This window comes from Triturus cristatus, chromosome 2_1, assembly GCF_964204655.1.
Source record: "Triturus cristatus chromosome 2_1, aTriCri1.1, whole genome shotgun sequence".
Lineage (NCBI taxonomy): Eukaryota > Metazoa > Chordata > Amphibia > Caudata > Salamandridae > Triturus > Triturus cristatus.
Window position 1 is genome coordinate 502,427,530 of NC_140581.1, and position 27,916 is coordinate 502,455,445.

At 45.2% G+C, this 27,916-nt stretch overlaps 2 protein-coding genes across 3 annotated transcripts in view; both read right to left on the reverse strand.

The window, feature by feature from the left end:
- LOC146865550 (baculoviral IAP repeat-containing protein 1-like) overlaps positions 1-21,813 on the reverse strand; it is a 649,379-nt gene extending 627,566 nt beyond the window's left edge. For both annotated transcript variants that reach the window (XM_085632368.1, XM_085632367.1), the window contains exons 1-2: positions 21,753-21,813; positions 20,258-20,844 (exon numbers count right to left, since the gene is read on the reverse strand). In XM_085632368.1, the coding sequence (XP_085488494.1) occupies positions 20,258-20,804 (547 nt within the window). In that variant the 5' untranslated portion in view covers positions 20,805-20,844; positions 21,753-21,813. The remainder of the gene's footprint in view (positions 1-20,257; positions 20,845-21,752) is intronic.
- A 5,141-nt stretch (positions 21,814-26,954) lies between these two features.
- The window catches only part of LOC146865552 (zinc finger BED domain-containing protein 5-like), a 42,597-nt gene continuing 41,635 nt past the window's right edge, over positions 26,955-27,916 (reverse strand). Inside the window, exon 2 of the mRNA XM_085640163.1 lies at positions 26,955-27,062. Within this exon, the coding sequence (XP_085496289.1) occupies positions 26,955-27,062 (108 nt within the window). The remainder of the gene's footprint in view (positions 27,063-27,916) is intronic.

Genomic DNA, 27,916 nt, shown 5'->3' on the forward strand with positions numbered 1-27,916 from the left:
GAGAGCCCATGCCCCCGACAGGCCGGAACCCAACCCTCAAGGACAAACTGCGACACTTACCGATAGGTGAGCGGCGCTCTTTCAACCTAGAAGAAGATCAAAGTCGTCGAGGGAAGCCGCTGCCCCGAGAACCCTCCGCAGGGGCCGGATGAGGTGCCGACGCCGACCTGGACAGACGAGCCTAAAGAAGTTTCATCCGGCGCTCCCGTCGGGACTTCGGCTTCATCTGCTGGCATGCCTCCCAATCGGTGGAGTCGTGGTGCTCCCCCAAACACCACATACAGATGGGGTGAGGATCCGTCACCGACATGAGGCAGCCACATGACGTGCAAGTTTTAAAGCCCGAAGGCATTCTCACACTGTTCCTACACACGCAGCAATAGCGTAAGGGAAAGGCCTAAACAGGCCCAGAGCACAAACCGGATCCGCGGTGCACGCGGAAAAGGAAAAAAACTGACGTAGGTGCACCGGGGTGGGACTTATGTGACCTTGCTGATGTCACGTGCGCGGACAACACCTGGGCGGAGTCGCGTGATGTCGTCCCCCGGCATGCAGGGATGCTGGGCATGAGGGTTTTCCGGATCGAATCTCACGCCTGGGGATAATTCTACGTGAAGGAATCTGCGACTAGTAGTCTTGAGGTTCCGTGGGAATCGTAAGGACACTTTTTGGGTGTGTTCGAATATGGACGAGTTTGGTATCTACGAACCGCAAATGACGAGTTTAGTGGGTGTACGCGTTTTCGCTACGCTACTATGTACGGTTCGTCTCATTCCTGGGTATGTCCATCTGAACCCTCGGGTTCCATTTTAGATGCGGCATCCATTTTGTTTCTTGCCCTCAAGTAGCCAGCGAACGGACCTTGTCCGCTTTGTGACCCTGGGATTCCCAAGCTTTCGCGGAGGACACGTGCTTCTTTGAAGGTGTCTTCATGATGAGGGGGATGACACGGCAAAGGCAGATGGCCCCGCTCAAGGCTCATCTTGCCGTGCCAGTCTATTGTTCCAGTCGTGCAAGCATTAGTCACGGGTCCTTTGATCCTGCAATCAAGCTTCCGATATTGCTCCTCACACTCTTTTTCAATCTGTTGTGCATCCTTGTTTTTCCTTTACATCTGTTTCTGTCCCTTCTCCCAATTCGTTTACAGTCAGAATGGAATGTGCTTAATGTGGGGATAATGTGTTTTTACAGTTGGGAACCGGCAATGTTGCTGTAATTATGTTCCGGGCTCCTGAAACATGAATGCGACCCTTTTGAAGTTTACTGTGGGAACTGAGTTGTAAACCTTTGTTTGTTATGTTGTGCAATGACGGAAAATGTGTATAAAAGGAGCGATCCACTTTTACAATTCGAAGCAGTCTCTCAGAACCTACACGTTGTGTACTTCTTGTGATTTCTGCATCCCTGCAGTAAATAAATGCTGATCTTTGACGCCGCAGGAAGTGTCCCGTGTCTCTGTGTTTTGTACGCCGGAACAGGTAACCCACGAAGGTTTCAGGTGTTGTCCCCTGGCACCGCTGGGCCTTAGAATAGCCCAGTCCTTCAGTTGGCGCCCAACGTGGGGCGACATCAGCGGTACCGGTCCAAAGCCTGACGATCGTGAGGAACTTCGTGTGAAATCTCCGAGGGAAGGTGCACCCCGCTTCATCGATCTAGTTGTCGAAATAAGTGGCCCGAAGACTTTTACCGCGAAGATTCCCGCCTCCTGACGGCTGCGACGGACGGGCTGCCCTGACTGTCGACCTGTTTTGGCGCCTGGCGTAGTCCTTTGTACGGCGAGACGATAGACGGGCCTTCCTGGTGACGCCATTACTCTTTCAGTTAAGTATTTGTGGGACGCTAACCCTGTTTGTTTGCATGGTTCCATTGCATTTGTGGTTCTTAGTTGTTGGTCCTTAGTTGTTGGGTTTTATTTGACGATTGCAATTGCCAAAAACCGAGGGTCTCGCATTTTTTTCGCGAGGACATCGTAATTCGATAGCCCTTGAAGTTTGTAAACTCGGTTAGTGTGCACGATGCCTGGCCGTAGTACTTTTGTTTGGTTTCCTTCAATGTTGCAGCATGGATTCCCGACTGGAGGATTCATGTCCGATACCTCCAGTTGGAACTCCAATTTATGAGCTCTATAGTCGCCACGGAGTAGGTCCTATTGTGTATAATGAATATTGGATTCGTTACACTAAAAATGATGGTGTTCTTAGTTGGCCATCACATGGTAGTTTCGAAACTGCAATATTAGATAATCTTGAAGCTAAATTGTTTAAAAAGAAGGCTAGGCCGGCCATGTTTGATTCCTTTCGGTTATGGCGCAAAGAGGCCAAGCAGAAAGAAATCAAACAGATTAAGAAAAATAAGAGAGAAGGGGTTATTACGGTGATGCGAAATGCAGAACAGTATCAGCGAGACAAAGACGAGAAGGAGCAGGAGGTTTGTGCTAGACTTCATCATATGGCAGTGGATAAATGTTATCCGGTTTTACCGTCTAGTCCCGAAAAGACGGGAGAAGAAGTGGTAGAAGATCCCATATTGTCTTATCTATTGAAATCACCACCTCCTTATGCTCCAGATACTGTGGGTCCTGTGATTCCTCTTGTTCCTCAACCTGCTGTTCTGGCGGCTGCTGGTCAGCCTGTCGTTCCTCCTGTTCTTCCGAATCCCCTTGTGCCGCAAATTGTTCATCCTCCTTTACCCGCTCTTTTTCCTACTGCTCCTTTGCCAGTATCTCATCAGCCCAATCTTACTACTACTCCTGTTATCCCAACTACCGCTACTGTTTCTACATTTACTCCCAATGTCGTTGCTCCTGTGCTTCCTTCTTCTTCCCCTTCTGTTCGTAGTCGTATATTTAATGCTGTCGCTACTCTCTATTCTCCGCTTTTTGGACCGATACTCGGGTCAGATCTTTCTGATGTTGCTCAGAGGCGCAGTCAAATTCCTGATGGTAGGGAACGTGAGTCGTTAGTGAAAATGGCGCGTAAATGGATTAGAATTCTGAAAGAGAGGTGCCGCTGCAAGCGGCGCCTACTGCTGCACAGCTTTAACGGAGAAGACTCTCAGAAGAACTTTTCTAAACGTCGAATATTCACTCTAAACCAAATAATCCATATGAAACCATCCATTTATCATATTAATCCCGTAGTCTCTGTTGTTAATTGCAATCAATCCGGAGACAGATGGGTGCCATTGAATACTTTATTCGCATTTTCAAAACGCTTTTTGTGACCAATCCAGGCTTAACATAAGCGTGTGCTGTCAGTCATTTTTCATTATCAGACTTTACATATCACCCAATGCATTTCGAACCTCTTTGGTTCTTCGTCAGGGGTCGCTGAAATAAATAAAAAGATGCGCTTAGCTGAACCACTCTAAGATCTAATATGCCTAATGTTTGAAGAGAGACCTAAACTTACTTATAAACAATGCACCTCGAGCAAAAAACAGAATCACCTCACATCGCCAACCTCTCTGTGATCCCACTAACCGAATATAACTCCCATCTACAAACAATGTGTTTAAACAAAATCTGCTCGTGCATCCTACATCTAATTAGCAACCAAAGTTTGTGTGCTGCCCCATAAACTACCCCTGTCCTTTCACAACTAAACTAAAGACCCTAATCTATCACTGAAAACCACTTAACCCTTATTTACCTTGTGAAAAGCCTAAACCGGCATTGCGTTGTTTTCGTGCCTCCTCCCGTGCTTCAAGACAGATCAAACTGCAAACACCCTCCCTTCCCGCTTTTAAACCATTGTCACAGGTGTGCTGAATCTACTCTTGTAACTACCTAATTTACAGGAGAATAGTATACGATGTAAGAATGAACACTACTACAGAACCCACAATGCTTTGCCCCTGGAGTGCACTAACCTAACATAATCCCCAATAATCGTGAGAAAATGAACTGAATAACTCGACATATTTTCAAAAATGTTAATCCTGAATAAAAATAAAAAATACATGAGCAGCGTATTCATAGAACATGACATTGCCTGAAAGGTAATAAAGCAATAATGAAACGCTGTACTCTTTTGTTACAGTCCCAAGAGATGATGCTGATCATAGAGTAGTCAAATCCGCCATCCTTTCTAGTCCGAGAAAAAATCCTGTATATTCAACCGGTCTGTGTTCTGTTGAACGTTCCATTGTCTCCAGAGTGATGCTTTAAAGTGCATTTATTTTACTTTTTATTCTTTGAAACATGTGGGGTGCAGACGCTTGTTGGACGATAATTTGCTAAGCATAAAGTTTTAGATAGCGAGTGCACACCTTCCCTTGTCTTGTTGATTAAAGTTTCCGCTGGAACTGCAAATGAATCTGCGTGCAAGCAGTTCTGTGAAACGTCCCATCACAGTGTTTGTACAAGAATTCTGAAAGAGAGGTGCCGCTGCAAGCGGCGCCTACTGCTGCACAGCTTTAACGGAGAAAACTCTCAGAAGAACTTTTCTAAACGTCGAATATTCACTCTAAACCAAATAATCCATATGAAACCATCCATTTATCATATTAATCCCGTAGTCTCTGTTGTTAATTGCAATCAATCCGGAGACAGATGGGTGCCATTGAATACTTTATTCGCATTTTCAAAACGCTTTTTGTGACCAATCCAGGCTTAACATAAGCGTGTGCTGTCAGTCATTTTTCATTATCAGACTTTACATATCACCCAATGCATTTCGAACCTCTTTGGTTCTTCGTCAGGGGTCGCTGAAATAAATAAAAAGATGCGCTTAGCTGAACCACTCTAAGATCTAATATGCCTAATGTTTGAAGAGAGACCTAAACTTACTTATAAACAATGCACCTCGAGCAAAAAACAGAATCACCTCACATCGCCAACCTCTCTGTGATCCCACTTGGGTGATATGTAAAGTATAACTCCCATCTACATTGTTTGTAGATGGGAGTTATATTCGGTTAGTGGGATCACAGAGAGGTTGGCGATGTGAGGTGATTCTGTTTTTTGCTCGAGGTGCATTGTTTATAAGTAAGTTTAGGTCTCTCTTCAAACATTAGGCATATTAGATCTTAGAGTGGTTCAGCTAAGCGCATCTTTTTATTTATTTCAGCGACCCCTGACGAAGAACCAAAGAGGTTCGAAATGCATTGGGTGATATGTAAAGTCTGATAATGAAAAATGACTGACAGCACACGCTTATGTTAAGCCTGGATTGGTCACAAAAAGCGTTTTGAAAATGCGAATAAAGTATTCAATGGCACCCATCTGTCTCCGGATTGATTGCAATTAACAACAGAGACTACGGGATTAATATGATAAATGGATGGTTTCATATGGATTATTTGGTTTAGAGTGAATATTCGACGTTTAGAAAAGTTCTTCTGAGAGTTTTCTCCGTTAAAGCTGTGCAGCAGTAGGCGCCGCTTGCAGCGGCACCTCTCTTTCAGAATTCTTGTACAAACACTGTGATGGGACGTTTCACAGAACTGCTTGCACGCAGATTCATTTGCAGTTCCAGCGGAAACTTTAATCAACAAGACAAGGGAAGGTGTGCACTCGCTATCTAAAACTTTATGCGTAAATGGATTAGGCATCCTGCGAAGTACGCTTCGCGTATAGTTTTTGAGACATTTTCTCAGTTTAATGAGCCCACACAAAGATTTGTGTTCGAGGAAATGTGTAAATTCTTGAGAGAAGAGTGGGATAATGAGGAGGTAGATAATGTACCGCCCGAGATCACTGAACTTCAGAATCAATTTTCGACTGGTATGATTGTGGGTGGTAATGTCCGGCGTGCTTTAGAGCGTCTGTTATCTTTTCGATCTACAGTACAACCTCGAGCATTGTTTAAGGACGAAACTGAGGAGCGGATGGCACAACCTGGTCAGTATCCTATGCGGGAAGTTCCCCCAGTATGGATGCCAGGTGATCCTGCTGCTAATCCTGCTATTCTACCACACTTTCAGAGAGTTTGGATACACCTCCCGTGGAAGCGATTGGAAGTTTTGCAGGTAAAGCAAACCTTGCCTGACCCCCGCAAAAATCCTGCAGGTTATTATAAGGAGTTGTCCCAATTAGTGGATGCTACTGTCATGAACCTTGCCGATATTGATATGTTGTTTGGTAATGTAGTACCTCAACCGATTTGGACGAAAATCCGTCAAGAGAATCACGCAGCTGAGTTAGGCGGTGATTGGGCTGCTCTTGCGGCGGCTGACGGACGGCAAGTTGGTGGGGCTAAACCTGAACAGCTCATTGAGAATCTGCCCCAGAGGATAATTACACTTATGAAGACGCTTATGCCAGCCATACGCGTTAATTGGGACAAATTGTCTGCGTGCAAACAAAAGAAGGGCGAGAGTGTCTCCGATTTCTTTACGAGATTTGAGGAGGCATTTATCGATCATAGTGGTCAGGATATGAACTCTGAGGGAGGTCAGCGGTTGTTCGTTGATAAATTTGTATCGAATTTGTTGCCTGAACTAAGCAACAAGTTGAAGAATTCTGAAAGTTCGTGGGCCGTTTCGACCACTGCTCAGATATTAGCTACGGCCCAATACTACGAAAATAGGGAGAAAGAAGAAAGCGAACGCGCAGATAAGAAAGCGAAGGATCTTAAAACAAAGGTCTTATTGCAGCAAGCGTATCCTCCGCGCTCGAATCAAAATGACTCGCAACAGTCAAATCGATTACCATCGCAGTTTTCTAGATCGCAGTCGCGTACTGACTCCTCTACACCTCGCTTTGTGTTGGGGTATAATCAATGCGCATATTGTAGGGGTGAGGGCCATTTGAAGTTTAATTGTCCAGTTTTGCATGACCGGAACAATGGTGTTTCGGCTCGAGGAGGTCGTAGTGGTCCTCAACAAGCGTCACGTGGTAGAGGTCGCGGTGTTCAGAATGAGCGTTTTGCCACTTCATCAGACTCGCAAAATTGCTTTGATCGGCGCGATCCATTGTCTGGTAGATCTGCACAGTATCATGTGGACGACTATTATGTCGAGCATGATGTTGATGCGGGCGGTAATTACTAGGACAGCCATAGACAAAGAATGGGAGTAGTATCAGTTCCGGTTGATCAGAGAGGGCCTTATGTCACAGTTGCCACATTGGGCGTAGTTGAGCCTTTTCTGTTGGACACTGGTGCAGCGAAAAGTTCCATCATGCATTCGAAACTCCCTGGCGCGCCTTTGTCTGGCTTAACGAATGTTTCCGTTGGATTCTCTGGCGCCCCCGTTAGCAATCCAGTTTCTAGCCCTTTGCCCCTTACAATTGGGTCTCGTGAGTTAGAAGCTCCTTTGATTTTGACTACTGGTTGTGGTGAGAATCTTTTGGGCCTGGATTTATTGAAGCAGTTATATGCGACTTTGTACTGTTCTCCTGCGGGAGTGGAGCTTACGTTGGGTCAGAGAGTGATCTCTCCTATGTATTTGTCGACTGATAAGCTCCCACCGGAATTGAGTTCTCTTCCTGATTCTTTGTGGGCGACAGGTCCCAATGATGTGGGCCTGCTGGATATACCACCTTATGTTGTTCAATTGAAATCCAACGTGCGACTGCCACGCATTCCCCAGTATCGTATCTCTCTTGATGGAGAACGAGCACTTTTAGCAATCATTTACGATTTGATCGATAAAGATGTCATCGAGGAAACACGGGGTAAAGTGTGTAATAGTCCTGTGTTACCTATTTTGAAACGAACTGATCCATCCAAGCCTCCTGTGTATCGTTTTGTTATTGATTTAAGGGAGGTGAATAAAATTGTTGTTCCACAGTTTCCCGTGGTGCCTGACATTACAGCTTTGCTGACTCTGATTCCAGCTTCTGCATCATGGTTCTCGGTAATCGATCTGAAGAATGCGTTCTTTAGCATTCCGATTGCTGAGGAAATCAGAGATTTATTCGGGTTCTCATTAGGTGGTCGTAGCTTCAGGTTCAAACGCGCACCTCAGGGCTACTGTGAGAGTCCATCGATCTACAGCCAAGCTCTTAAGAGTCAACTTGATGCGTTTGTGTTGCCGGCTGGTGCGGCTTTGATTCAGTACGTTGATGATCTGTTGGTAGCTGCTGACACTGAACAGATTTGTAGAACTGCTACAGTGTCACTGTTACAGCATCTATGTGACTTACATCACAAAGTGTCACCTTCTAAACTACAATATTGTTGTCAAGAAGTAACCTATCTAGGTCACTTATTGTCAAAGGCGGGAAGAAGGTTGACCCTTGAAAGAATTGCAGCAATTGCTCGAATGACTGTGCCAACAACTCAGAGAGATGTGTGTGCCTTTCTAGGTATCACGTCATACTGCAGACAGTGGATTCCAAACTTTTCACTGTTAGCGAAACCATTGATAGCTCTCACGTGCAAGGATGTTTCGACTCCTTTGCCATGGACGGAAAAATGTCAGAAAAGTTTTTCTGAACTACGTGATGCGTTGTGTTCGGCTCCTGTGTTAGGTACTCCTGATTACAGTAAACCATTTACACTATATGTTCACGAGAGAGAAGGTTGTGCGTTGAGTGTTTTGACGCAACAATTCGGTGGTAAGCAGCGTCCATGTGCGTATTTTTCCTCGACTTAAGACCCGGTAGCTAGAGCGTTGCCAAGTTGCTTGAGGGCGACAGCGGCAGCTGCGGTGTCTATTCGACAATCCGCAGGTCTGGTCATGGATAATATGCTCATTGTGATGGTTCCGCATGCAGTTGACACTCTCTTGAATCGGACAAAAACTCAACATCTGACGAGTGCAAGGTTGTCCGGGTATGAGTTGACCCTTTTGGCAAGTCATATACAGATTAAGCGTTGTAATGTACTGAATCCGGCGACATTGTTGCCGGCTAATATGGAAACAAATGGTGTACCACCACATGATTTTTATTTACGAACTGAGGAAGAAACGAAGGGTCGTGTGGACCTGAAAAACACTCCATTGACAGACCCCGATGGCACTTTGTATGTTGATGGTTCATGTTTTAAGTTGCCGAATGGTGATGTGACGACTGCGTATGCTGTAGTGACGTTGAGCACGGTTGTGGAGACTGCGAGATTGAGTCAGAATTCAGCGCAAGCGGCAGAATTGATTGCGTTAACAAGAGCGTGTGTTTTGTCTAAGGGAAAGCGAGTGAATGTGTTTACCGATAGTCAGTATGCATTCGGTGTTGCACATAGTTTTGGTCGATTGTGGAGAGAAAGAGGATTTATGACATCGCATGGTACGAAGATCCAACACGGACAGCTCGTGAATGATCTTTTGGATGCACTTACATTGCCTAAACAGGTAGCGATCGTTAAATGTAGTGCGCATCGAAAGGTTACGGATGATGTTGGTCATGGTAATGCATTTGCGGACGAGATTGCTAAGGAAACGGCTAAGAATCTTGAAACCCGAATGTATGTTACGAGTTCAGTGAGATGGTTGACGGAGACTGGTATGTGTGAAGATACTGTTGAGAGTGTGAAAGCAATTCAGAATGAGGCCACTGAAACTGAACGGACCAAGTGGAAAGAAAGCACGGGAAAGTTGGACATGCATGGATGTTGGGTTGACTTGTCGGAACGTCAAAGGTGGATGTTACCGGATGCGTATGTATTAGCCGTCGTGACTATGGCTCATAGTTTGTCACATATTAGCGCGAAAGGTATATGTAAGTTGTTGTTTCCTGTATGGAAGAATGATGGTATTGCTAAATGTGCTGAGAGGGTGGTTAAGAATTGTATGGTGTGTTTGATGCATAATCCTGGCAAGGGCACCCCCACTCCACCCGGTCATTTTGCTCCTCCTGCCTGTCCCTTTGAGGTTATCCAGCTGGACTTCATTCATATGGAGAGATGCAATAATTTGAAGTACGTTTTAGTTGTGGTTTGTGCGTTCTCCAGATGGATCGAGGCTTATCCTCTTAAGGATAATACTGCCCTGTCCACAGCGAAAGTCCTACTGAAGGAATACTTTCCTCGGTATGGAATGCCACGGATTGTGTGGTCAGATAACGGAAGTGAGTTTGTAGGAAGCGTGATGCAGAGTGTGTGTAAGGGCCTTGGAATTCGACAAAAATTCCATAGTGCCAATCATCCCCAGGCAGCGGGTTTGGTTGAAGGGTACAATGGTACTCTGAAGCTGAAACTTGCGAAGATACAAGCTACGACTGGCTTGTTATGGCCTGATGCCTTGCCTCTGGCTCTCTTATCCACCAGAGCGACTGTGCACTCTCGAGTAGGGCTCAGCCCATATGAGATTGTGTTCGGCCGCCCTGCGAATATTTGGGGAGTCCCGAGACCTAAGGCCTTTGATAGTCTTGAGTATCCAATGCTAATTGATTATCTTCATGATCTGACTGCTAAACTGAGGTTAATTCATCAACAGGTCTTTGAAGCTTTACCGGCACAGACAGAGGGTCCTGGACATCGGCTCCAACCGGGTGACTGGGTTGTTACCCGCAATTTCGGCAGAAAACGCAACTTGGAGCCGAGATTCGTGGGACCCTTCCAAGTATTGCTGGCTACAAGGACTGCAGTCCGGTTGGAAGGTAGAAAGAACTGGGTGCACGCCACCCATACCAAAAAGGTTCCGATCCCTTCACCAGCAGATAATTGGGTGAGAACTGGTATAGCGGCAACGGAAACCGAGACCCCTCTATGCTTTGTGCCATTTAGTGATGCTCAACCTGTAGGAGACAATTCATTGCAGCCAGATACACCTGTTGGGTTGTCAGTTGTGGAGAACCCAAGGTCTGAGTTGTCATCTAATCGACCGAACACTGTTTCACCAGTTGAACAATTTTTGAAGAGCAGACTCGACCTGGAAGAAATCGATACTTTCTTCGTCCACGTAACAAAGACTAATAAAAAAATTTCTTATATTCCCCTTTACTGTTGCCATGAACATTAAGAACAATTACATCCTTTTCTGATTTTTTGAGTTTCTTTTTATGTGTGCTTTTCACAGCTAAAGAGATTTTTTATTAAGCTAAGTGTTTAGGAAAACCTATCCTCCGGGTTAACCGTAGGGCCGTGCGGGTACTCCCTTATGTTTAGCAGGTTGCTGACACTAGGTCGGTTACTTTTTGTCGACTCCTGGGAACTCCTGGGAATTGATAATCGCTACTCAGAATGAAGTGCGTCAAGTACGTCACGGACGGTTTTTAGAGGATGGCATTCTCTAAGCTGTTGGAAGTGGAAAGGATGTCAGTGCAAAGATCAAAATTGCATAAGATTGTACGAACAAAATGTTTTTGTTTCAGGTATTCCTGCTGTTTCTGACTGTGTCTATGCTATTGGTGGGTGGAGTGTATTTTGGAATACAGTTGTTATTGCCTTCCATTTCACCTACTCTTTCCCCTAAACTAAGCTCTATTACCACTGCTTCTCCACATTCCTTTCATCTTCTGCCCCAACATGAACAGGTTAGACGTGCGGAATTCATGAATAACTCCTTTGTTCAACTCCTACATCAGCATCAGTTGGTAATGAATACTACAAATTGTTGGGTGTGCGGGTTAATGCCACATACCATGGATAGGGGTATTCCGTATCTGGTTCTTCCTTATAGTTCCCAAGGGTCAGCTCGGGCATTCCAAACTATGTTCCGTAGTGCACTAGATTCCTACTCCAGTCGAGAGCCACGCTCTGCAAACTTTGGTCCTGGTCCGTACCACAAGCCTTTGGCGATAGCAATTGCTGATCTAGATAGAGATATTTTCGATGCATCGCTTATTCCAGATGAAGAAGTGCAAGCCTATAAAGATCTGAGTGAGGCTGAATATAGTATGTCAGTGGGTGATAGACAGCTTAAGAGCTCGTCTCCAATATGGATCGTACCCCACCTCGGTAATTTCTGCTTGAAAGGTCTGGGTCGAAATCCGAGAGCACAACTTGGGAAGAGTGCTTGTACTGATACGTATGTTCTACCGATGCTCTCTTCCCCTGTTTTTCTGACTGCCAAGGGTACCTATTTTGTATGTTATGAACGTGCATATACATGGTTGCCCCGTGACTTCTCGGGTACCTGTTATATTGCGAATCTTTTGCCACCGACTTTTACAGTTGCCTCAGACTATCACAAAACTAGAATTGTGAGAGGCGTCATTAGCGAAGAGGACACTGCCGGTCAAGAAGCAGGAGACTTCTTTAAGGGTTTCTTGCCGTTTTGGGGACCTATGGTTAATAGTAGGAACCTAAGACAGTTGACCCGTGTGGTAGAGTCGACTGCTAACATAACTGCGAGCGCTCTTGGTAATTTAACAGCAGAACTTCAGGCGGATAGACTTATGACGTTACAGAACCGTATGGTTCTAGATGTTGTTCTTGCAGATAGAGGTGGTGTGTGCAAAGTGATCCATTCGAGCTGTTGCATTTTCATCCCTGACAACGCTCCAACTGTTTACCAAGCCATCTCGAAGTTGCATAAGATCTCCGAGTCCATACACGTGGACGAAGGTGGTTGGACACTTCTAGGATGGTTTTGGGGTCTGATATCAATTTGGGGTTGGAAGATTCTGATGATCGTAGGGGTTGTTGTAACGTTTCTGTTCACGTGTTGTCTTTGTGTGCAGTGTGGTCCTGCCTTATGTGGCCTCTGTGCTACAACGTGTATAAGACGGCCATCTGTTACCAAGGAGACATTGATGGATAGAATGATGTTCCAGCAACAGCTGAACGATTTGATGAATATCGAAATCGATTCTGATCTCGACTAGTGCTTGCTTGCCTACATGAGGGCAAAAGGAGCGTCTGAGGTTCCGTGGGAATCGTAAGGACACTTTTTGGGTGTGTTCGAATATGGACGAGTTTGGTATCTACGAACCGCAAATGACGAGTTTAGTGGGTGTACGCGTTTTCGCTACGCTACTATGTACGGTTCGTCTCATTCCTGGGTATGTCCATCTGGACCCTCGGGTTCCATTTTAGATGCGGCATCCATTTTGTTTCTTGCCCTCAAGTAGCCAGCGAACGGACCTTGTCCGCTTTGTGACCCTGGGATTCCCAAGCTTTCGCGGAGGACACGTGCTTCTTTGAAGGTGTCTTCATGATGAGGGGGATGACACGGCAAAGGCAGATGGCCCCGCTCAAGGCTCATCTTGCCGTGCCAGTCTATTGTTTCAGTCGTGCATGCATTAGTCACGGGTCCTTTGATCCTGCAATCAAGCTTCCGATATTGCTCCTCACACTCTTTTTCAATCTGTTGTGCATCCTTGTTTTTCCTTTACATCTGTTTCTGTCCCTTCTCCCAATTCGTTTACAGTCAGAATGGAATGTGCTTAATGTGGGGATAATGTGTTTTTACAGTTGGGAACCGGCAATGTTGCTGTAATTATGTTCCGGGCTCCTGAAACATGAATGCGACCCTTTTGAAGTTTACTGTGGGAACTGAGTTGTAAACCTTTGTTTGTTATGTTGTGCAATGACGGAAAATGTGTATAAAAGGAGCGATCCACTTTTACAATTCGAAGCAGTCTCTCAGAACCTACACGTTGTGTACTTCTTGTGATTTCTGCATCCCTGCAGTAAATAAACGCTGATCTTTGACGCCGCAGGAAGTGTCCCGTGTCTCTGTGTTTTGTACGCCGGAACAGGTAACCCACGAAGGTTTCATGTGTTGTCCCCTGGCACCGCTGGGCCTTAGAATAGCCCAGTCCTTCAGTCTTTATCAGATTGCAATCTACTTAGTAAGCACGGCAGCATACCAACTATAATATCAGGAGACTTCGACACCAATCTCCATTGCAACCCTTTAGAGGACATAGGAATCGATCCTCCAACGGTTCCCGCGCATTTTGCTCCACAGTCGACTCCTACTGGAAACAGACCATTGAAACTGGGGTTACACAGCTGAGTAATGTAGGATTCACCATGTTGAATGGGCGTCTTCATACGGACATTCCCCTTGCATGGATCCGTTCGGGCGGTCGAACACACTCATTTTTGGACTTCACTTTAGGGAGCAGAGAGGTACTTCCCTTGATCGAGGGCTACCACATCGCATCACAATCCGAGAGCGACCATCGACCACAAATCATAACACTATCAGCCACTACCTCACGTCACCAGGAACTAGCCCACACCCACTCAGATTGTCAAATAGAAAGCTAAAGCTAATAAAAATGGACGGATGCTACGGCTCTCCCCATGATGGAAAAATGTAGAGCCCTATTACACCTATCACAGGAGTCAGACACTCTGGTCATTAGCAGCTGGCGTAGCTTCATAAATCAACTATTTGAAGACACGCCACCAAAGCGGAGCACAAGGCAACAAGCATTTCAATTTTGCATCTCTCCTGCAACTAAGCAATTAAAAGTCCAAAGAAATCGAGCACTACGCCAATCGAGGAAGAGCCCAGGCGATAAAACCAAATTTATTACCTACAAGCAATCCCAGGTAGCCTTCAAGATTGCATTACGTAGGGAAAAACAAGCGACTTCGGATCAATTTTGGCTGAAGCTTATCCACGAAAGCAAGAATCCCAACTCAAAACAATTCTGGTCTCTTGTTAACCGGGGGCTACGAGGCAGAAGTGGTGACGGTAATGCAAACATCAGCACAGACTAATGGAGCCAATTCTTATCAACGCACTTTAAAGACATAACACAAAGGATGACCATTCTGAAGCCCACAGCTCAGCCAACATGGCGATTCCATGTTTAGAACCCAGGAGCCCAAGACGACCAGACCTCAGTTATTCATCCACTAAAGTGCCAGAAGTGCCAACAATCAAGAGCCCGGCAAATAACAATGACTTACCGTCGGAGTCCATCAGGACATCGGATGAGTTAAAAAACAGGATTTCATGTTCCTTAAGGAAAGCCAGGGCCGAAGGAGCTCCAGGGCCAAACGGTCTTCCCCAGGCCAAGTTTAAATTTGACGTGGACTTATGGTCAGCTCACCTGACTTCCCTGTTTCTCCATTACTGGCTAAACAACACCGTCCCTGAGTCCTGGCGAGGTGCCTTCATTCACCCAATTTACAAAGGCGGGAAGAGGAATGATCCCAATAATTACTGAATGATAGCACTCTTAGATGTTGAGTCCAAACATTACGCCAGAATTTTATTAGAAGAGTTGCAGGTCTGGGCCGATTCAGCAAAGTGCCTCCCTTTTAACCAGACCGGATTTGTGGCTAACTCTGGCACAACAACTAATTTATTTGCCTTAACTGTCCTGACGGAGAAGCGGTAACCCAACAAACCCAGTTGCACTGCTGCTTTGTTGATTTTAAAGCGGCCTTTAACCATGTACCCCGGGCCCTACTGTGGCAAAAATTAAAGTCCTGGGGCATACCCCGACCCTTTTAAACGCAATCGTCCAACTCCATTCGTAAACATGGCTCAGAATCAAGCTAGGTGAAGGCTCCCATGTGTCCAGGAAAATCAGAACCAATTCCGGCTTAAAACAAGGCTGTGTGCTGGCTCTACTCCTTTTTAACTTGTTTATATCAGACCTATCTCTGTCACTAGATAGTGTCAACTGCCATCCCCCTCAACTAGATGGAACCCGCATCAGGAATCTGCTCTATGCCGATGACTTGGTGTTGCTAAGTCATACAAAAGTGGGCCTACAGAGGCTTCTTGATGAACTGCTTCCCTACACTATAAGAAATTCCTTAGAACTGAAACTGTCCAAAACTAAAACAATATCTTTTGGGAAGCAAAAGAGGCCACGTGGTGGGTGGTTCTTTAACAAAACAAAACTCAAATCAACATCCTACTATAAATATTTGGGTATCTTTTTGGACTTCAGATGTTGTTTCGTCAAGCAAAAAGAAACACTAAGGACCAACTGGGCCTACTGGATCATCACGGCGTTGATGCTGGCTTGTTTATAAAGTTCTGCAACAGACTGCGCCATTCAAGGGAGGACTCCCTGGAGGCCAGACTTTGGCGAGAAAGAGTGAAATACCAGACTAGCCAGAAGTACCGCCAACACCTGGACCACAGTCTAAAACTACTAGGAGTCAAAGAACTCTGGGCAACAAACCCTTCCCAGCAGGTGCTAAAGGCTGCTATTAAGAAGAGCGTCCAATTGTGGTCTTTTTATTCAGACTGGGCAACTCTGTCAAAAAGGAAACAAGCCTGGGCAGTAATTTCCAATTTCAAACCAGGTGTTGAGTTACCTTACTTATCAAGCACTTTTGCACTTTACTTGAAACAAAAGTTTTTATCTCTAAGGATGGGTGACTGGACATTTTTAAAGAACCTGCCTGAATGGCGTCGCTCAGGTAACAATATTGAATGCAGGTTGTGTGGCTATCACTTCGAAGCAATGGAACACATAGTTTGTGCATGCCCTGCTATGCTTACAGACAGACGGCTACTACTGCGGGCGAATGGATCAGGCTAGGAGTTCGAACATGCCGACAGGCCATAATAGCAGAAACCTGAAAACATCAAGTTGAACATTGGGCTCACTAAATGTGTCAACAAAGCGTCAAAGCTGCTGGAAGAAATTAGCGCCGCCAAATCTCCTTTACTTCAGCAGGGCGGCAGCCAGCCAGCTGGATTAACAACAGAACCCTAGACTGCTAACATCAGCCAAACTGTTCCCGGTCTCCCAGGTGAACATTATCTGCCCACAATGCACTTGAAGGTTTTAAGTAATTTATAAGTTCTGCATTCCATTTTTAAACCTGCGGTTTCTTCTTTTTTTTTTAAAGCGAATTGATCATGTTTTCAAGTTGACCATCATCTATTTACAATGCTCTTGGGATTTTCTATTCAGCGGTCCTTTTTATGAGGAACTGAACAAGTTTTAATTTGTAATGGTTTTAACCAAACAAAAGAGAATATATACATTAAAAATGTTCCAATAAAAAAATATACTTTTATGCCTTTAAAAAAAAAACTGTGAGTATCAAGAATCTACAACGATCGAGCATCTAGTGGAAAATGGAAGGGCACTGAAACATACTGCCCTAGTTCCTCCATCATTAGTGTTACCTCACACAATGCAGTCATGGAGGTCACAGTGATTTTCGAAAGCAGAAGGGAGAATAATTCTTTACACCTGCTATGGAGATAGGGGATCAATCCTGTTCAAAGGGCTACATTGCATCCAATGGGTCAATGGCTGAAAACCAGGTTGGATGAATTACTTTTGTTAAAGCATGTACTCTGATTTGAGATATCAGTGGAACTGTCCAACATAAAAGCAGTGTTTGTAAATATGTTATCTGGATCTTTCTTTTGGTAAGGACAATTCTGAATTTTCAAGACATATTGCACCACAGTGTAAGACCGAGGGACCCCATTCTATGTTATGATATTTTTTCATGTACATCATTCGGATGCGATTGAAAAGCATAACCAGCAGGCTACCACAGTAGGCTACAAAGAAGTTATTTATGGGTTTCAATAGTTTGGTGCAAAGAAGTGAAACGATGAGAAAGTGGTAAAAGAACTAACATCCTCAAATATGGCAAAGGCTTAGCACTTTACTGAAAGTGGGGCAGTTAAGCACCAAGTACTAGTTTAAAGGGAGAACTTGCCACAGAGAACAGAAACATGAGGACATTTCTATAGAAAGAACAAATCAACACACACAGGCTCTTAACTTGACCCTCTGTCCCGAAGGGTACACGCACCATGTGACCACAACAGGCAAGGTGCTCCCCGGCGGAACTGTTGTAGCAATCTGGCTGCTTTCTAATGTTACACCAAGTTGGCTGTAAGTCTTAGAAAGACACCACTGCCATAAACCAGTATTGGCAAAAACCAGGAATACAGTCAGCTGAATTTTGTAGAGTGGTCAAGTATGCAAATAGCCATTCAATGGACTTAAATAGAAAAACTATTTTAACACAAGAGCCACTTTCGGTGCCAATGAAAATCAGGGGTCTCGAAGAAAGGTTATTGGCTGTCTAGCTGGTTCAAGGCATGTCTGTGGGCGGGTGACAAAATGAAGTGCATAGCTGCCTGTGAAATTTAGGTTTGCAAAGGCTGACCAGTCCATTTATTGAGGGACAGCTGGGGGTCAACCAAATAATTAGCCAGCTGGGCAAAACGTACAGAGATCATTTCTTAAACATGCCCTGCCCTATGCCAAGGGAAATGGAGAGGACCAGAAAACTCAACACAACCACCCAAGAGAAAATCCGGGAGATTGCACCCTCGGTGAACTAACGCAGAACAAATGAATCCAAACTGCTGAGTCACATTTGGCCAAGTGAAGCTTTACCTTTTTTGAGGCAGTCAAGGTTGCAGAGCTGTAAATAGAATCCTTCTCAAACTTCGGGCCAGATGACATCAATCATGCTTTGGAGCACCAATTTGTTGTGAAGACAAAATGGTGCAGGATGGTGTTGTACCCTTGTGTTCATAGGGCCCGATTCACAGAACTAACTTAAGACAAAATCCTAAACGTACTACTTTTGGTATTCACAGAAGGCATTTAGTAGTAGTAAAGTTAGGATTTTGTCTTAAGTCTGTCTTAAGTCTGTTTTAAGTCTGTCTTAAGTCTGTCTTAATTCTGTCTTAAGTTTGTCTTAAGTTTGTCTTAAGTTTGTCTTAAGTCTGTCCTACTACTTTTGGTATTCACAGAAGGCATTTAGTAGTGGTAAAGTTAGGATTTTGTCTTAAGTTTGACTTAAGACAGACTTAAGACAGACTTAAGACAGTCTTAAAACAGACTTAAGACAGACTTAAGACAAAATCCTAACTTTACTCCTACTAAATGCCTTCTGTGAATACCAAAAGTAGTAAGTTTAGGATTTTGTCTAAAGGTTGTTCTGTGAATCGGGCCCATAGTGTACAACTGTGCGGTTAATTGTCGCCAAAATATCAGGAGTTTAAAAAACACATTTTTGTAGCCAAGTAGAACTCTTTTTATGTAATTTAATAAAGGAGTCAATCTTCGGCAAAGAATTTTGTCTTTGTATACCAAGTAGTAACTGTACAAATTAAACACTGTATAACATTTGCAGCATTTGGTTTGTAAGAAAGTAGCAGTTATGCATAAAAATAGCAAACAGTATGCAAAACAATAACCCCCTCTATGAAAAAATAGACAGTTCAAAAAAAGTATTGCTCAACAACACGAATGAGCAGCGCTAATTTTACACCAAAGATAATACCAGGGCAACAGGGGCAAAACACCATCCCGGCATCATTATGAACACTCAATATATTGCACCACTGAGCTTATTTGATATAGTGCAGCCCAAAAAATGTGTCTAACGTTTAAACAGAAGTCCAAGATACAGGCGTAAATGTCTGGATATCCATAGGGGATAATTTTACATGTCCAACTTCTTGGGAATAATTTACATACTCAGTGGTTAGCCTGAAATAATCTAGAAGGGATACATCTTTCGTGGATCCCACAGTGGCTGGCATGGCATGGTTTGAAGACACAAATGAGGGCTAAAAACCCTTAATTTTGGTTAAGTGGGTCAGTATAGTAGTCCCTGTGCGTTCTAGGAGGAAGTACTCAACTGTTCCAGACGCCTTATCTAAATATGCACCAATGATCTTGAAGGGGAGTGAAGAGGCAGGCTGGGGTACGTAGAAGAGCTGCGATATATTGAATGCTGTTTTGTATGAACATATTTTAAGTTACTTAAAAAAATTAAGATAAGATTTATGTTTTATTGTGGAAAGTTTGGATTGGTGACCTGTGCGGTCAATGCTACCTCATTGAATGGAAGTGAACTTGGTGGGAAAAAGTGTAATAGTTCTGGTTGGGGCAGCCACGTGCGACAAGAAATGCTGCAAGTCTTGGTCTGATAAGTATCTCCAATGAAGCCGCATTCAGAACGGGGCAAATGACATATATGTTTCTTTATCTTATTCGATCGAGTAGACATCATTTTTGGAAATCAAAATTGATCCTTATTTTAAATTGCGCAATCATTTTGAGAAATTGGATTTACATGAAGTTTAAGTGGCAATTCTTCATATCAACAAGAACCTTTCAAGAATTAAAGTAGATGGTGTATGTATTTATTTACCACTTTATTATCACGGCAACGTGCTGCCTTTTGGGTATTTGATACAAAGGGGTAGCAGCGAGTAGAACTGGCTGAGTATTAGATGAGTGAGGTTGGCATAGTCAGGGTAGTTTTTGGGTTGAAAACAACAATCGGGAATAAAGTTAAACAGCAACTTTCCCGATATTAAGGACTGTTGTGTTTAGGGGATTTTTAAATGTACTTTATTTGGGTCGTGTTAACAAACGTTACACATATTCTCATGTTTTGTGGGAGTTGTCTGCGCGCGGAGTCCGTTGTATCAGGTGAGTGCGACACTTAGGTACAATGGGGGGCGTGTCATGTAGCTTTGACAGTAAGACCGTGGTAACACTCTCCCTTACCAGTAAAGAAGAAGCCAGCGCGCGCAAGTGCCGCGGGTTCTGTCCTGGCGTAGAAAGGCCAGTTCTTGAAGGAGTCCAGTCTCTCCTCCTCAGCTCTGAACCTCTCCACACTCGGGCCTGGCACTTCCGGTGGGTCCTGGACACGCACGTCATACTTGGGGATGTTCCCCACCCCTCTCCCTTGAATGAAGTCACAGTCAGGCTGACGTTTCAAATGGTCGCTGCGCGGGGAAATTCGGAGACTTGTGGAGCACAGCACTAGCCCACAGCAGAAGCACTGCGCACTGCTCGCCACGCCCGTGTTGTAGAAGCCCGCGCCGGCCATCTCCTGAGGAGACCAGGACGAGACAGGCTGGAAAGAAAGGAATGTGTTCAACCTCTTCGCCTCGCTTCTCATTCCATGTTTGTAGCCAGGCTGCTGCTGGAGTCGGATTGTCTGAAATTGTTTCTCGTAGACTGCCACTAACTTCTTGAAATCTAAATTCAGGTACGGAAGCCGGGACTGCATATCAGCAGGGTCTAACTCTGGCATCCTGCTACCGTCCATTGTGGTAGCACGTAGCAGAAGGCTGTGGGGGGTCCAAAACCTGAGAAGAAGGGGCAACAAACACTTCATTAAATGTGTTTCGATTTCCGGTCACCAAGCATTCCATTAAGGCGGGATCATCAGAGATATTTGGGCCTAAGCATTAAACTACACAGGAGGCATTAACGAAGAGCCTATGGCTTTAGCTGATAAAACGCGTAGGGAACAAAAACGGACAGTGGCGGAACTGGTAGCCTTTGTATGAAAAAAGGCCTTCTCAAGAAAAAGTTCCCCACACATACCTCGGGTTCAGCAAGGCACCAGTAGTAGAGGCAGGTAGGGGGTAGGCAGGGAGAAACTGCATGGAGTGGAGAGGGCATGGGGGAGGTAAAGGTACGGGTTGGGTATAGGGGCATGAAGAGGTCGGCGGACGGGAGCCGGAAGGATGAAGGGTTATGTTTGTAGAAGGCACAGGCAAGGAGAAATGACATGGTGAGGGCGACAGGTGGGGCCAAGGGGCATATCGGGGAACGGAGCAGACAGGGTGGACAATTTACCATTAGCAGTTGCAGTACAAATATCATTTCGGAATGCCGAGTTTACGTCAGACGAGTTCAACCTAATATTTTATTTAAAGTATACATTTGTTATGTACATAATAACAACCACCATTCCACTGCCTTGCAAAGTTTCTCTCTCGAGCTGTCCTTATGAAAACCCCGTTCAGCCACCTCTCCATTTTCTATGTATGCTACCTCTTTGTGCTGTCGCACGCTATGACTTCACCTGTGTGATTTCCTTATCAGCTCTGACTGGCTTTTCACCTGCAGCCTTATTGTTTCTAGTCTTTTCCCCTCCTTGGTTTTCAACTGATTCCCTTCTTCTAAATGCTCTGATTCATCGCCAGAGTGGAAGCCTTCCTTCCCTGCGCCGAAACTTCCAAATAAAAGTTGAAATGAAATATTTTACCTGCTCTTCCTCACTTCTGCTTCTTGCAACGCGTATGTATGTATTTTGCAGGTCTGCGCATTCCCTCGGCAACAATAGAAACGAAAGTACTGTAGATCACGTGACCACCAGCCCTGGGGCCTATTGTATTACAGGAAGACTAGAATCACGCTAGCTCCTTAGCAAAGTAAAAATCAAAACGTTCTGAATAAAGGCGCCAAAAACAATTTGTCACTATCACGACATTATCAATGTCTAAAACGGCCCAAGCTCACAAATCTTAACTATAAAGCACACACTATTTAATGTTCAGGATGATGAGGCGCCCCCACGCCTAGAGGAGGGACGCCCTTATTAGCGCCACGGGACAGAGCTCCCATTGGGGGTCAGTACGGAGGGGGACTGTCGGTGACTGAAGGGTTTGGGAAGGACCTCTGACGAGACGAAACGAAACTGAATCCCAAGTGTAGGGTATTTAAGGCAGTGCTTTAATGGTCTCGTCCTCTTTGTCTCCCTGGACCCTGGATGTAGCTGCAGGAGCATCGGCACCGGTGTGTCGGTTCACTAGGAAAGAGGGCACTATCTAAGAGTAAAGGCCCGCTTTCCACAAATCTACACTGTACACACACACCAATCCAGTGACCATGGACGCAGGTACCCTCACTCCAGTTTTTAACCAGCACTTAGGGCCTCATTACGAGTGGGTTACTTAATGAATTTAAGAGATTTGAAGGTATTTAATTACGAGATTGAAGGTATTTAATGCATAGTTCTCGGAGGCGTTGAATAACTCAGCCTTCCTTAAATTTCAGCAGGTCAAACCTGCCGAAAGTTAACAGGAGAAAACCATAGTTAATTACCGTATCGTGCAGGTTTGATGCATTAAACACCAAAATCCGCATGATATTCTCAAAAATCATTTATTACCATTTTATTTTCCACTTTTTCTGCAGCAGTGTGTGTGTGGGGAGGTGCGGGGGCGACGCTCCTCCGCTCCCATAGAGGAACCGCTTCTGGGTCTGTGTTCTTTGCTCTAATGTATATCTAGGGCCTGCAACATTGTATTCACTGCCAGGCACTGAGGCCCAGAGCACAGTACCTGCACCTCGTGGCTATCACGCACAACATGAAAACCAGGGCCGGACTGGGAACTGAAAGCAGCCCTGGCAAATTTTGCCAGACCAGCCCCCGTCCGGCGCGTTGCGAGCGAGCGCGCTCGACCGCCACTGGGGGGGGGGGAGGGGTGTTCTCCCCTAAGAAAATTTTGGAAAACGGCAGGCGAAAATGGTGAATTTTACAGCACATTTTTCATTACACATTCAAATTGTATCAACTTTCAAAGCACAGTAAATAGTAGATGATGACCTTAAAGAACATCACGACGAGGGAGGGAGAGAGAGGGGGAGAGAGTGACTGAGCGATAGGGGGACAGGGATTGAGAGGGATAAATAGAGAGTGCGTGAGGGAGCCAGAGAGAGGGAGAGAGCGAGAGAGTGCGAGAGAGAGCGCTAGAGAGAGAGAGAGAGCGAGAGCGATCACACTGTTCCCTTTTCTGTCCGCATTTGTCTTTTCTTCTTACTTTCTTCTCTCTTCCACCTTGATTTTCGCTTTTTGTTTCCCTCTCGGTCCCTTCTCTTTGTCTCGGACTCTTTTGTACTTGCCTTTTTGTGGTTTCTTCCTCTGAATGTAGATGAAACTTGCAATCAAAATAAACCGATGATGAGATCTTTTCATGCTGTCCAGGGACAGTGCTACGAAATATAAGTGGTGGGCCTTCCAAAACATAGTTCTTTTTTGTGTTTTAGGTTTTCAATATTTCAGGAACGCCTGCATTAAAAATGCATTCATATGACAAGGAAATATAAAGCTGCTATAAAAACGAATAAGGCGCTCTAGACCATACAGATGTTTTATACACTGGAATCGGCACAACCGTAGGCTCACAAACACCAGCTAGTGCGTTATTGTGCGATGGGTGTATCCGGTGGGGCCTCCCATAAGCTTGGAGCCACCTTTTATAAGATATGTAATGCACCTGTGATAATAGGAAATTGAGGTCACGTCTGCATCACAGAGAAGTTCTGGTTGAACACAACGGCGAGCACATGCGCCAAGCCCAGATCTTGTGTTACTACTCTTGCGAGAGGCGTTTTGGAGATTAATTAGTGGCAATGTGGTAACAGCGGGACCCCCCTCCCTTTTTAAGGCGATTTGCTTGTACCTGCTGGGTTTACAGTCAGGCAGCCACTCTCTAAAAAGGTACATTTAAAAGGAGGGCTGCTCACAATGCAAGAAAAAAAAAAAGAAGGAAAAATACAAGCCATTTATTTTCTTTTGTCGGAATTGCCAAAGCGATCACAGTTTGACTTGTGTGCCTCGTCGGAGCAGAGTGAATTGGCAACAACAGGCTCCCCCCTGCAGTAAGGACAGGGCACGCTGGGGTGTTCGTTACATGCATGAGGTTCCATCAGATATGCGGCAGGTGCAGCAGGGAGAGAGTGCCCCCCCCCCCTCCTCCCATGCCACAATTACAGACATGGAAAGGTGGATGGGTCAGTCAGATCTTGCGCAGGCTGGAGGTGCGGCATTTCAAGCCATCTTCTGTAGTGAGCAGAGTCCCTGGCACGGGGATTTGTACTGGCAGGCGCGAGAGTGCTTGTGTACAGTTTACACCTTTGAATGCGTCCGCAGTACCGTGTGCCCAACAGATGCGCGTGACAGCAGACCTTCCAGCCTGCAGCAGGGCATGGCCCCTGCGTTTCTGTAGATGTGGAAGGCAGTGCGAATGAGCTCCCCCTCCACCCACTCCCCCAGTGTGCTCTTTCACCAGGAGTTTGGTTGGGCGGCGTTCTCAGCAAAAAAACGCACTTGCAGCAGGTAGAAGTTAGAATGTGTAGGCGCTAGAATTGCTGGGAAGGCAGTTCTCTCTCCCATATGCCTGCCAGTCAGTAACATTTTGTGGTTTCTCTGATAGAAACGGGTACCCACAGCAAACAACACATGTCACAAAGACTACATACATGGGCAATCACATGCATGGCCACTGTTATGGCATAGTTGTTCTAGAAGGAAGGATAAGTACATATGTTCAGCTGCTTTGAAGAGACAACTCATGACTGCATGTTTGGGGGCATGTCTGACTGCTAAACGTTTTCATATCAAAATAGTGAACACTGCATGCAGTCTCATGGAGTGCACCATGTTAGTAAACATTCTCTGGTCGCTTTCACTCCTGCAGTGTGTGCATTGTCTAGTGGCACGACCTCCCAGGAAGACCCACACATACACTTCACATTTGGGGACTGCGGCTGTTGAAGCGTGTCATGTAACCGCGTGTAACTATAAAAAAAAACACTGCTTGTAGGTTCATGTGCTGCACTATTTTAAGGGTATGGCCACACTTTTTAATACCACTTTAGGCAGAATGCGGAAGGTGACATATAAGGGTATTTACATAGGTAAACTAACCCCCCTAGCCAAAGAATGAAAAAAAAAAATCCATTCGTATTTCTCTCGGTTTCTCCCTTTCACACACAGTCTCCCCTTAATCTTCTCTCTCACACCCACACTCTCACTTGCACGCACACACCCCCATTGTGTATGCGTGTTTCTGCTTCCCACTCAAACATACGAACAGAAACAATATGGCTTTTGCACACATGTAAATACATACATACTTTGTCTCGCTGTCACACACACACAGATTTGCACCTCTGTCTCGCTCTCACACACTAACAAAAACACATTACCTCCCAATCTCTCATTCCCCACCCCTTCTACGCAGTGAAACACCTGTATGTCTAAGCCTGGCCTGCCATTATTACAGCCACCGTATGGTAATGCTCGTGATATCTGCACAGATCAAACCAGACCCAGTGTCGCAAGGACAGTATCTGGTCGCACAAGCATCTTTCTTCCCCAATGGCTGAACTACTGAGGCAAATCACGTTTATGTGGCTTCTGAGTTTAATTGTTGAACATTAAAGAATGTATAATTTGCGACCACAACACACAGCAGCCATTTCTGCATTTTTAATACAACCATTCCGACTTTGAGAGGAGTAATCTAAACATCTTTTAATTGGGCCTGTGATTTACTTTCGGTGGCCCCCGGCCGGCCGCCCCCCCACCCCCCCCCATCCCCCCATCCCCCTGCAGTCCCGAGAGGCTGAGGCAGCAATCACAGTAGCCTTCTCATTCTCTGCATGATCGGCTCTCCAAACGAAGTCACTGTTAGCCACACTCAAGTAGGCTCTCCACCCCGACTGGCTCCACTTCAGCCACCTATGGGGCAACATGCATGCCAGACAGAGCACGTCCCAATATTGACAGCAGGCAACACTTAACTGAAAAGGTCCATAGTCATAGAGACGTTTTAAGGTTATGGCCATGAGATAAATGCACATCCACCGAGTCTGAAATGAAACACATTAAACAGTCTGTGCTTATCCCAACACCAGCCAAGGATCTAGCCTTCCTGGACCAAACTTGGACGCCTCCGAGTCAGCATTTCAAAACTTGTTGTAAACTGCAGCAGATCCAAAGTAACAGACAACTTTTTTTACATTACGTTTGTCAGCCTCACTTTCCTTTGCTCCTCAAAGTGCAAAACAAATGTGTGATCATACGATTACCTCCGGTTTTTAGTCAAAAATAAGTAGATTTTACTGTTAGGAGTTATCACTAAGGCACATGATTGATATGGCAATTTCAATGGACACCATGGGGTCAGGTTTGCAGGATGCACCGCTGGGTACAGTTGTACTACAATGATGGCCTTTCTGGCTCTAGGGTCAAGAAACCCTGCCGACTGGTCATCATGACCTGTGTTTTAAATGGGCCGGTACTCGTCGTTATGGAATTCCAGCATTTCTCAGTTCTCTCCTGGAGGACTGGAGCTTCTCCTTAGACAGGGAGAATACCGGTGCTCACAGGGTTCCAGCAGCAGTGCAAGCGCTCCTCCTGGGCCTTGATTATACAGTAGGTCACTTGTTTGGCAAACCGAGAGCAAGCTCTGGTGCGCGATCACACGCTGCCAACCTTACCAATCAGTTAATTTATTGTGTGCGGCCAGCGAGTTCCCTGTTCAATTCTAAATCAGATAGGGAAATGTATGACTTGACATACCGCTCAAAAGAGGGAGAGAAGACATTGCAAAAGTATTGTAATGGCACATAAACACGATTTTGCTCATTGTATTCGTGTAAAAACAGAAACAAATAGCTACGAAATTCCGAGCCACCAGTCGCCAATGAGATGGAAGGAAGGTAGAGTGATGCAGAAGCAGGAGGCAGTGAGAGGTAAAGATGGGGAAAAGAGACGACAGAACCCCTATAAATTCAAGAGGAAGAGAATTAAGAAAAGCAACTGAGCGTAGGTAGAGAGAGAAAAAAAAAAGAAAAAAAAAGGGGAAGAGACTGAATAGGGGAGAGTAAGACAGACTTGGCAAAGGAGAGAAAGGGAGACAAAAATATGAAGAGATACAAACAGGTGTAAGTTTTGAGGGACAGAAAGGAGGAATTGACATGGGAAAGGTTTAGAGATGGGTATGGATAAAAGGAAAGCAGTGAGATTAAATGCCCATGAAAAAGGTTTCATGCGTAGCTTTGCCAGTGATTTACCACAATAAAGTGTGTCTGCATCTTACTGAATAGTTTCTCAAACTAAGAGCAAAAATAGCTCGGTGCAGCCTACAGATTTCATGCCCAATCCCTCAAAGTTACAGCAACTGCTGATCACTAATATTAATCAAACCCATGCCTAGGCCGTGATTAAAGTAGGAGAACGAAAAATGCAGCCAGCCAGCCTGTTGCATTAGCTTAGTTAAATTCTCCTACTTTAATCGCGGCCTGGCCGCCCCCACCATGCGCGCCACCAAATCAAAAATTGTAATCATGATGATGATTGATTCATCATCATAATTACACATTTTGATTTATTGCCTGCACCCGCGAAGGTCCAGTGAGAGGCTGAGCGCACAACTCAGGCTGAGCCTGAGTTGTGCGCTCAGCTCAGGAATGGGTAGCTCAGTGAAGGTTAAACAAGGCGCTAGCAGGCGAGAGGCCTCAACATGTACACAGAGGACAGAGCTGTGCATACACGGTAATGGAATCTCCAGACCACCACCCGTCACCACCACTGCACGAGGCGCGACGCCCGCCAACTGTTTGTGCCACCCACCATGA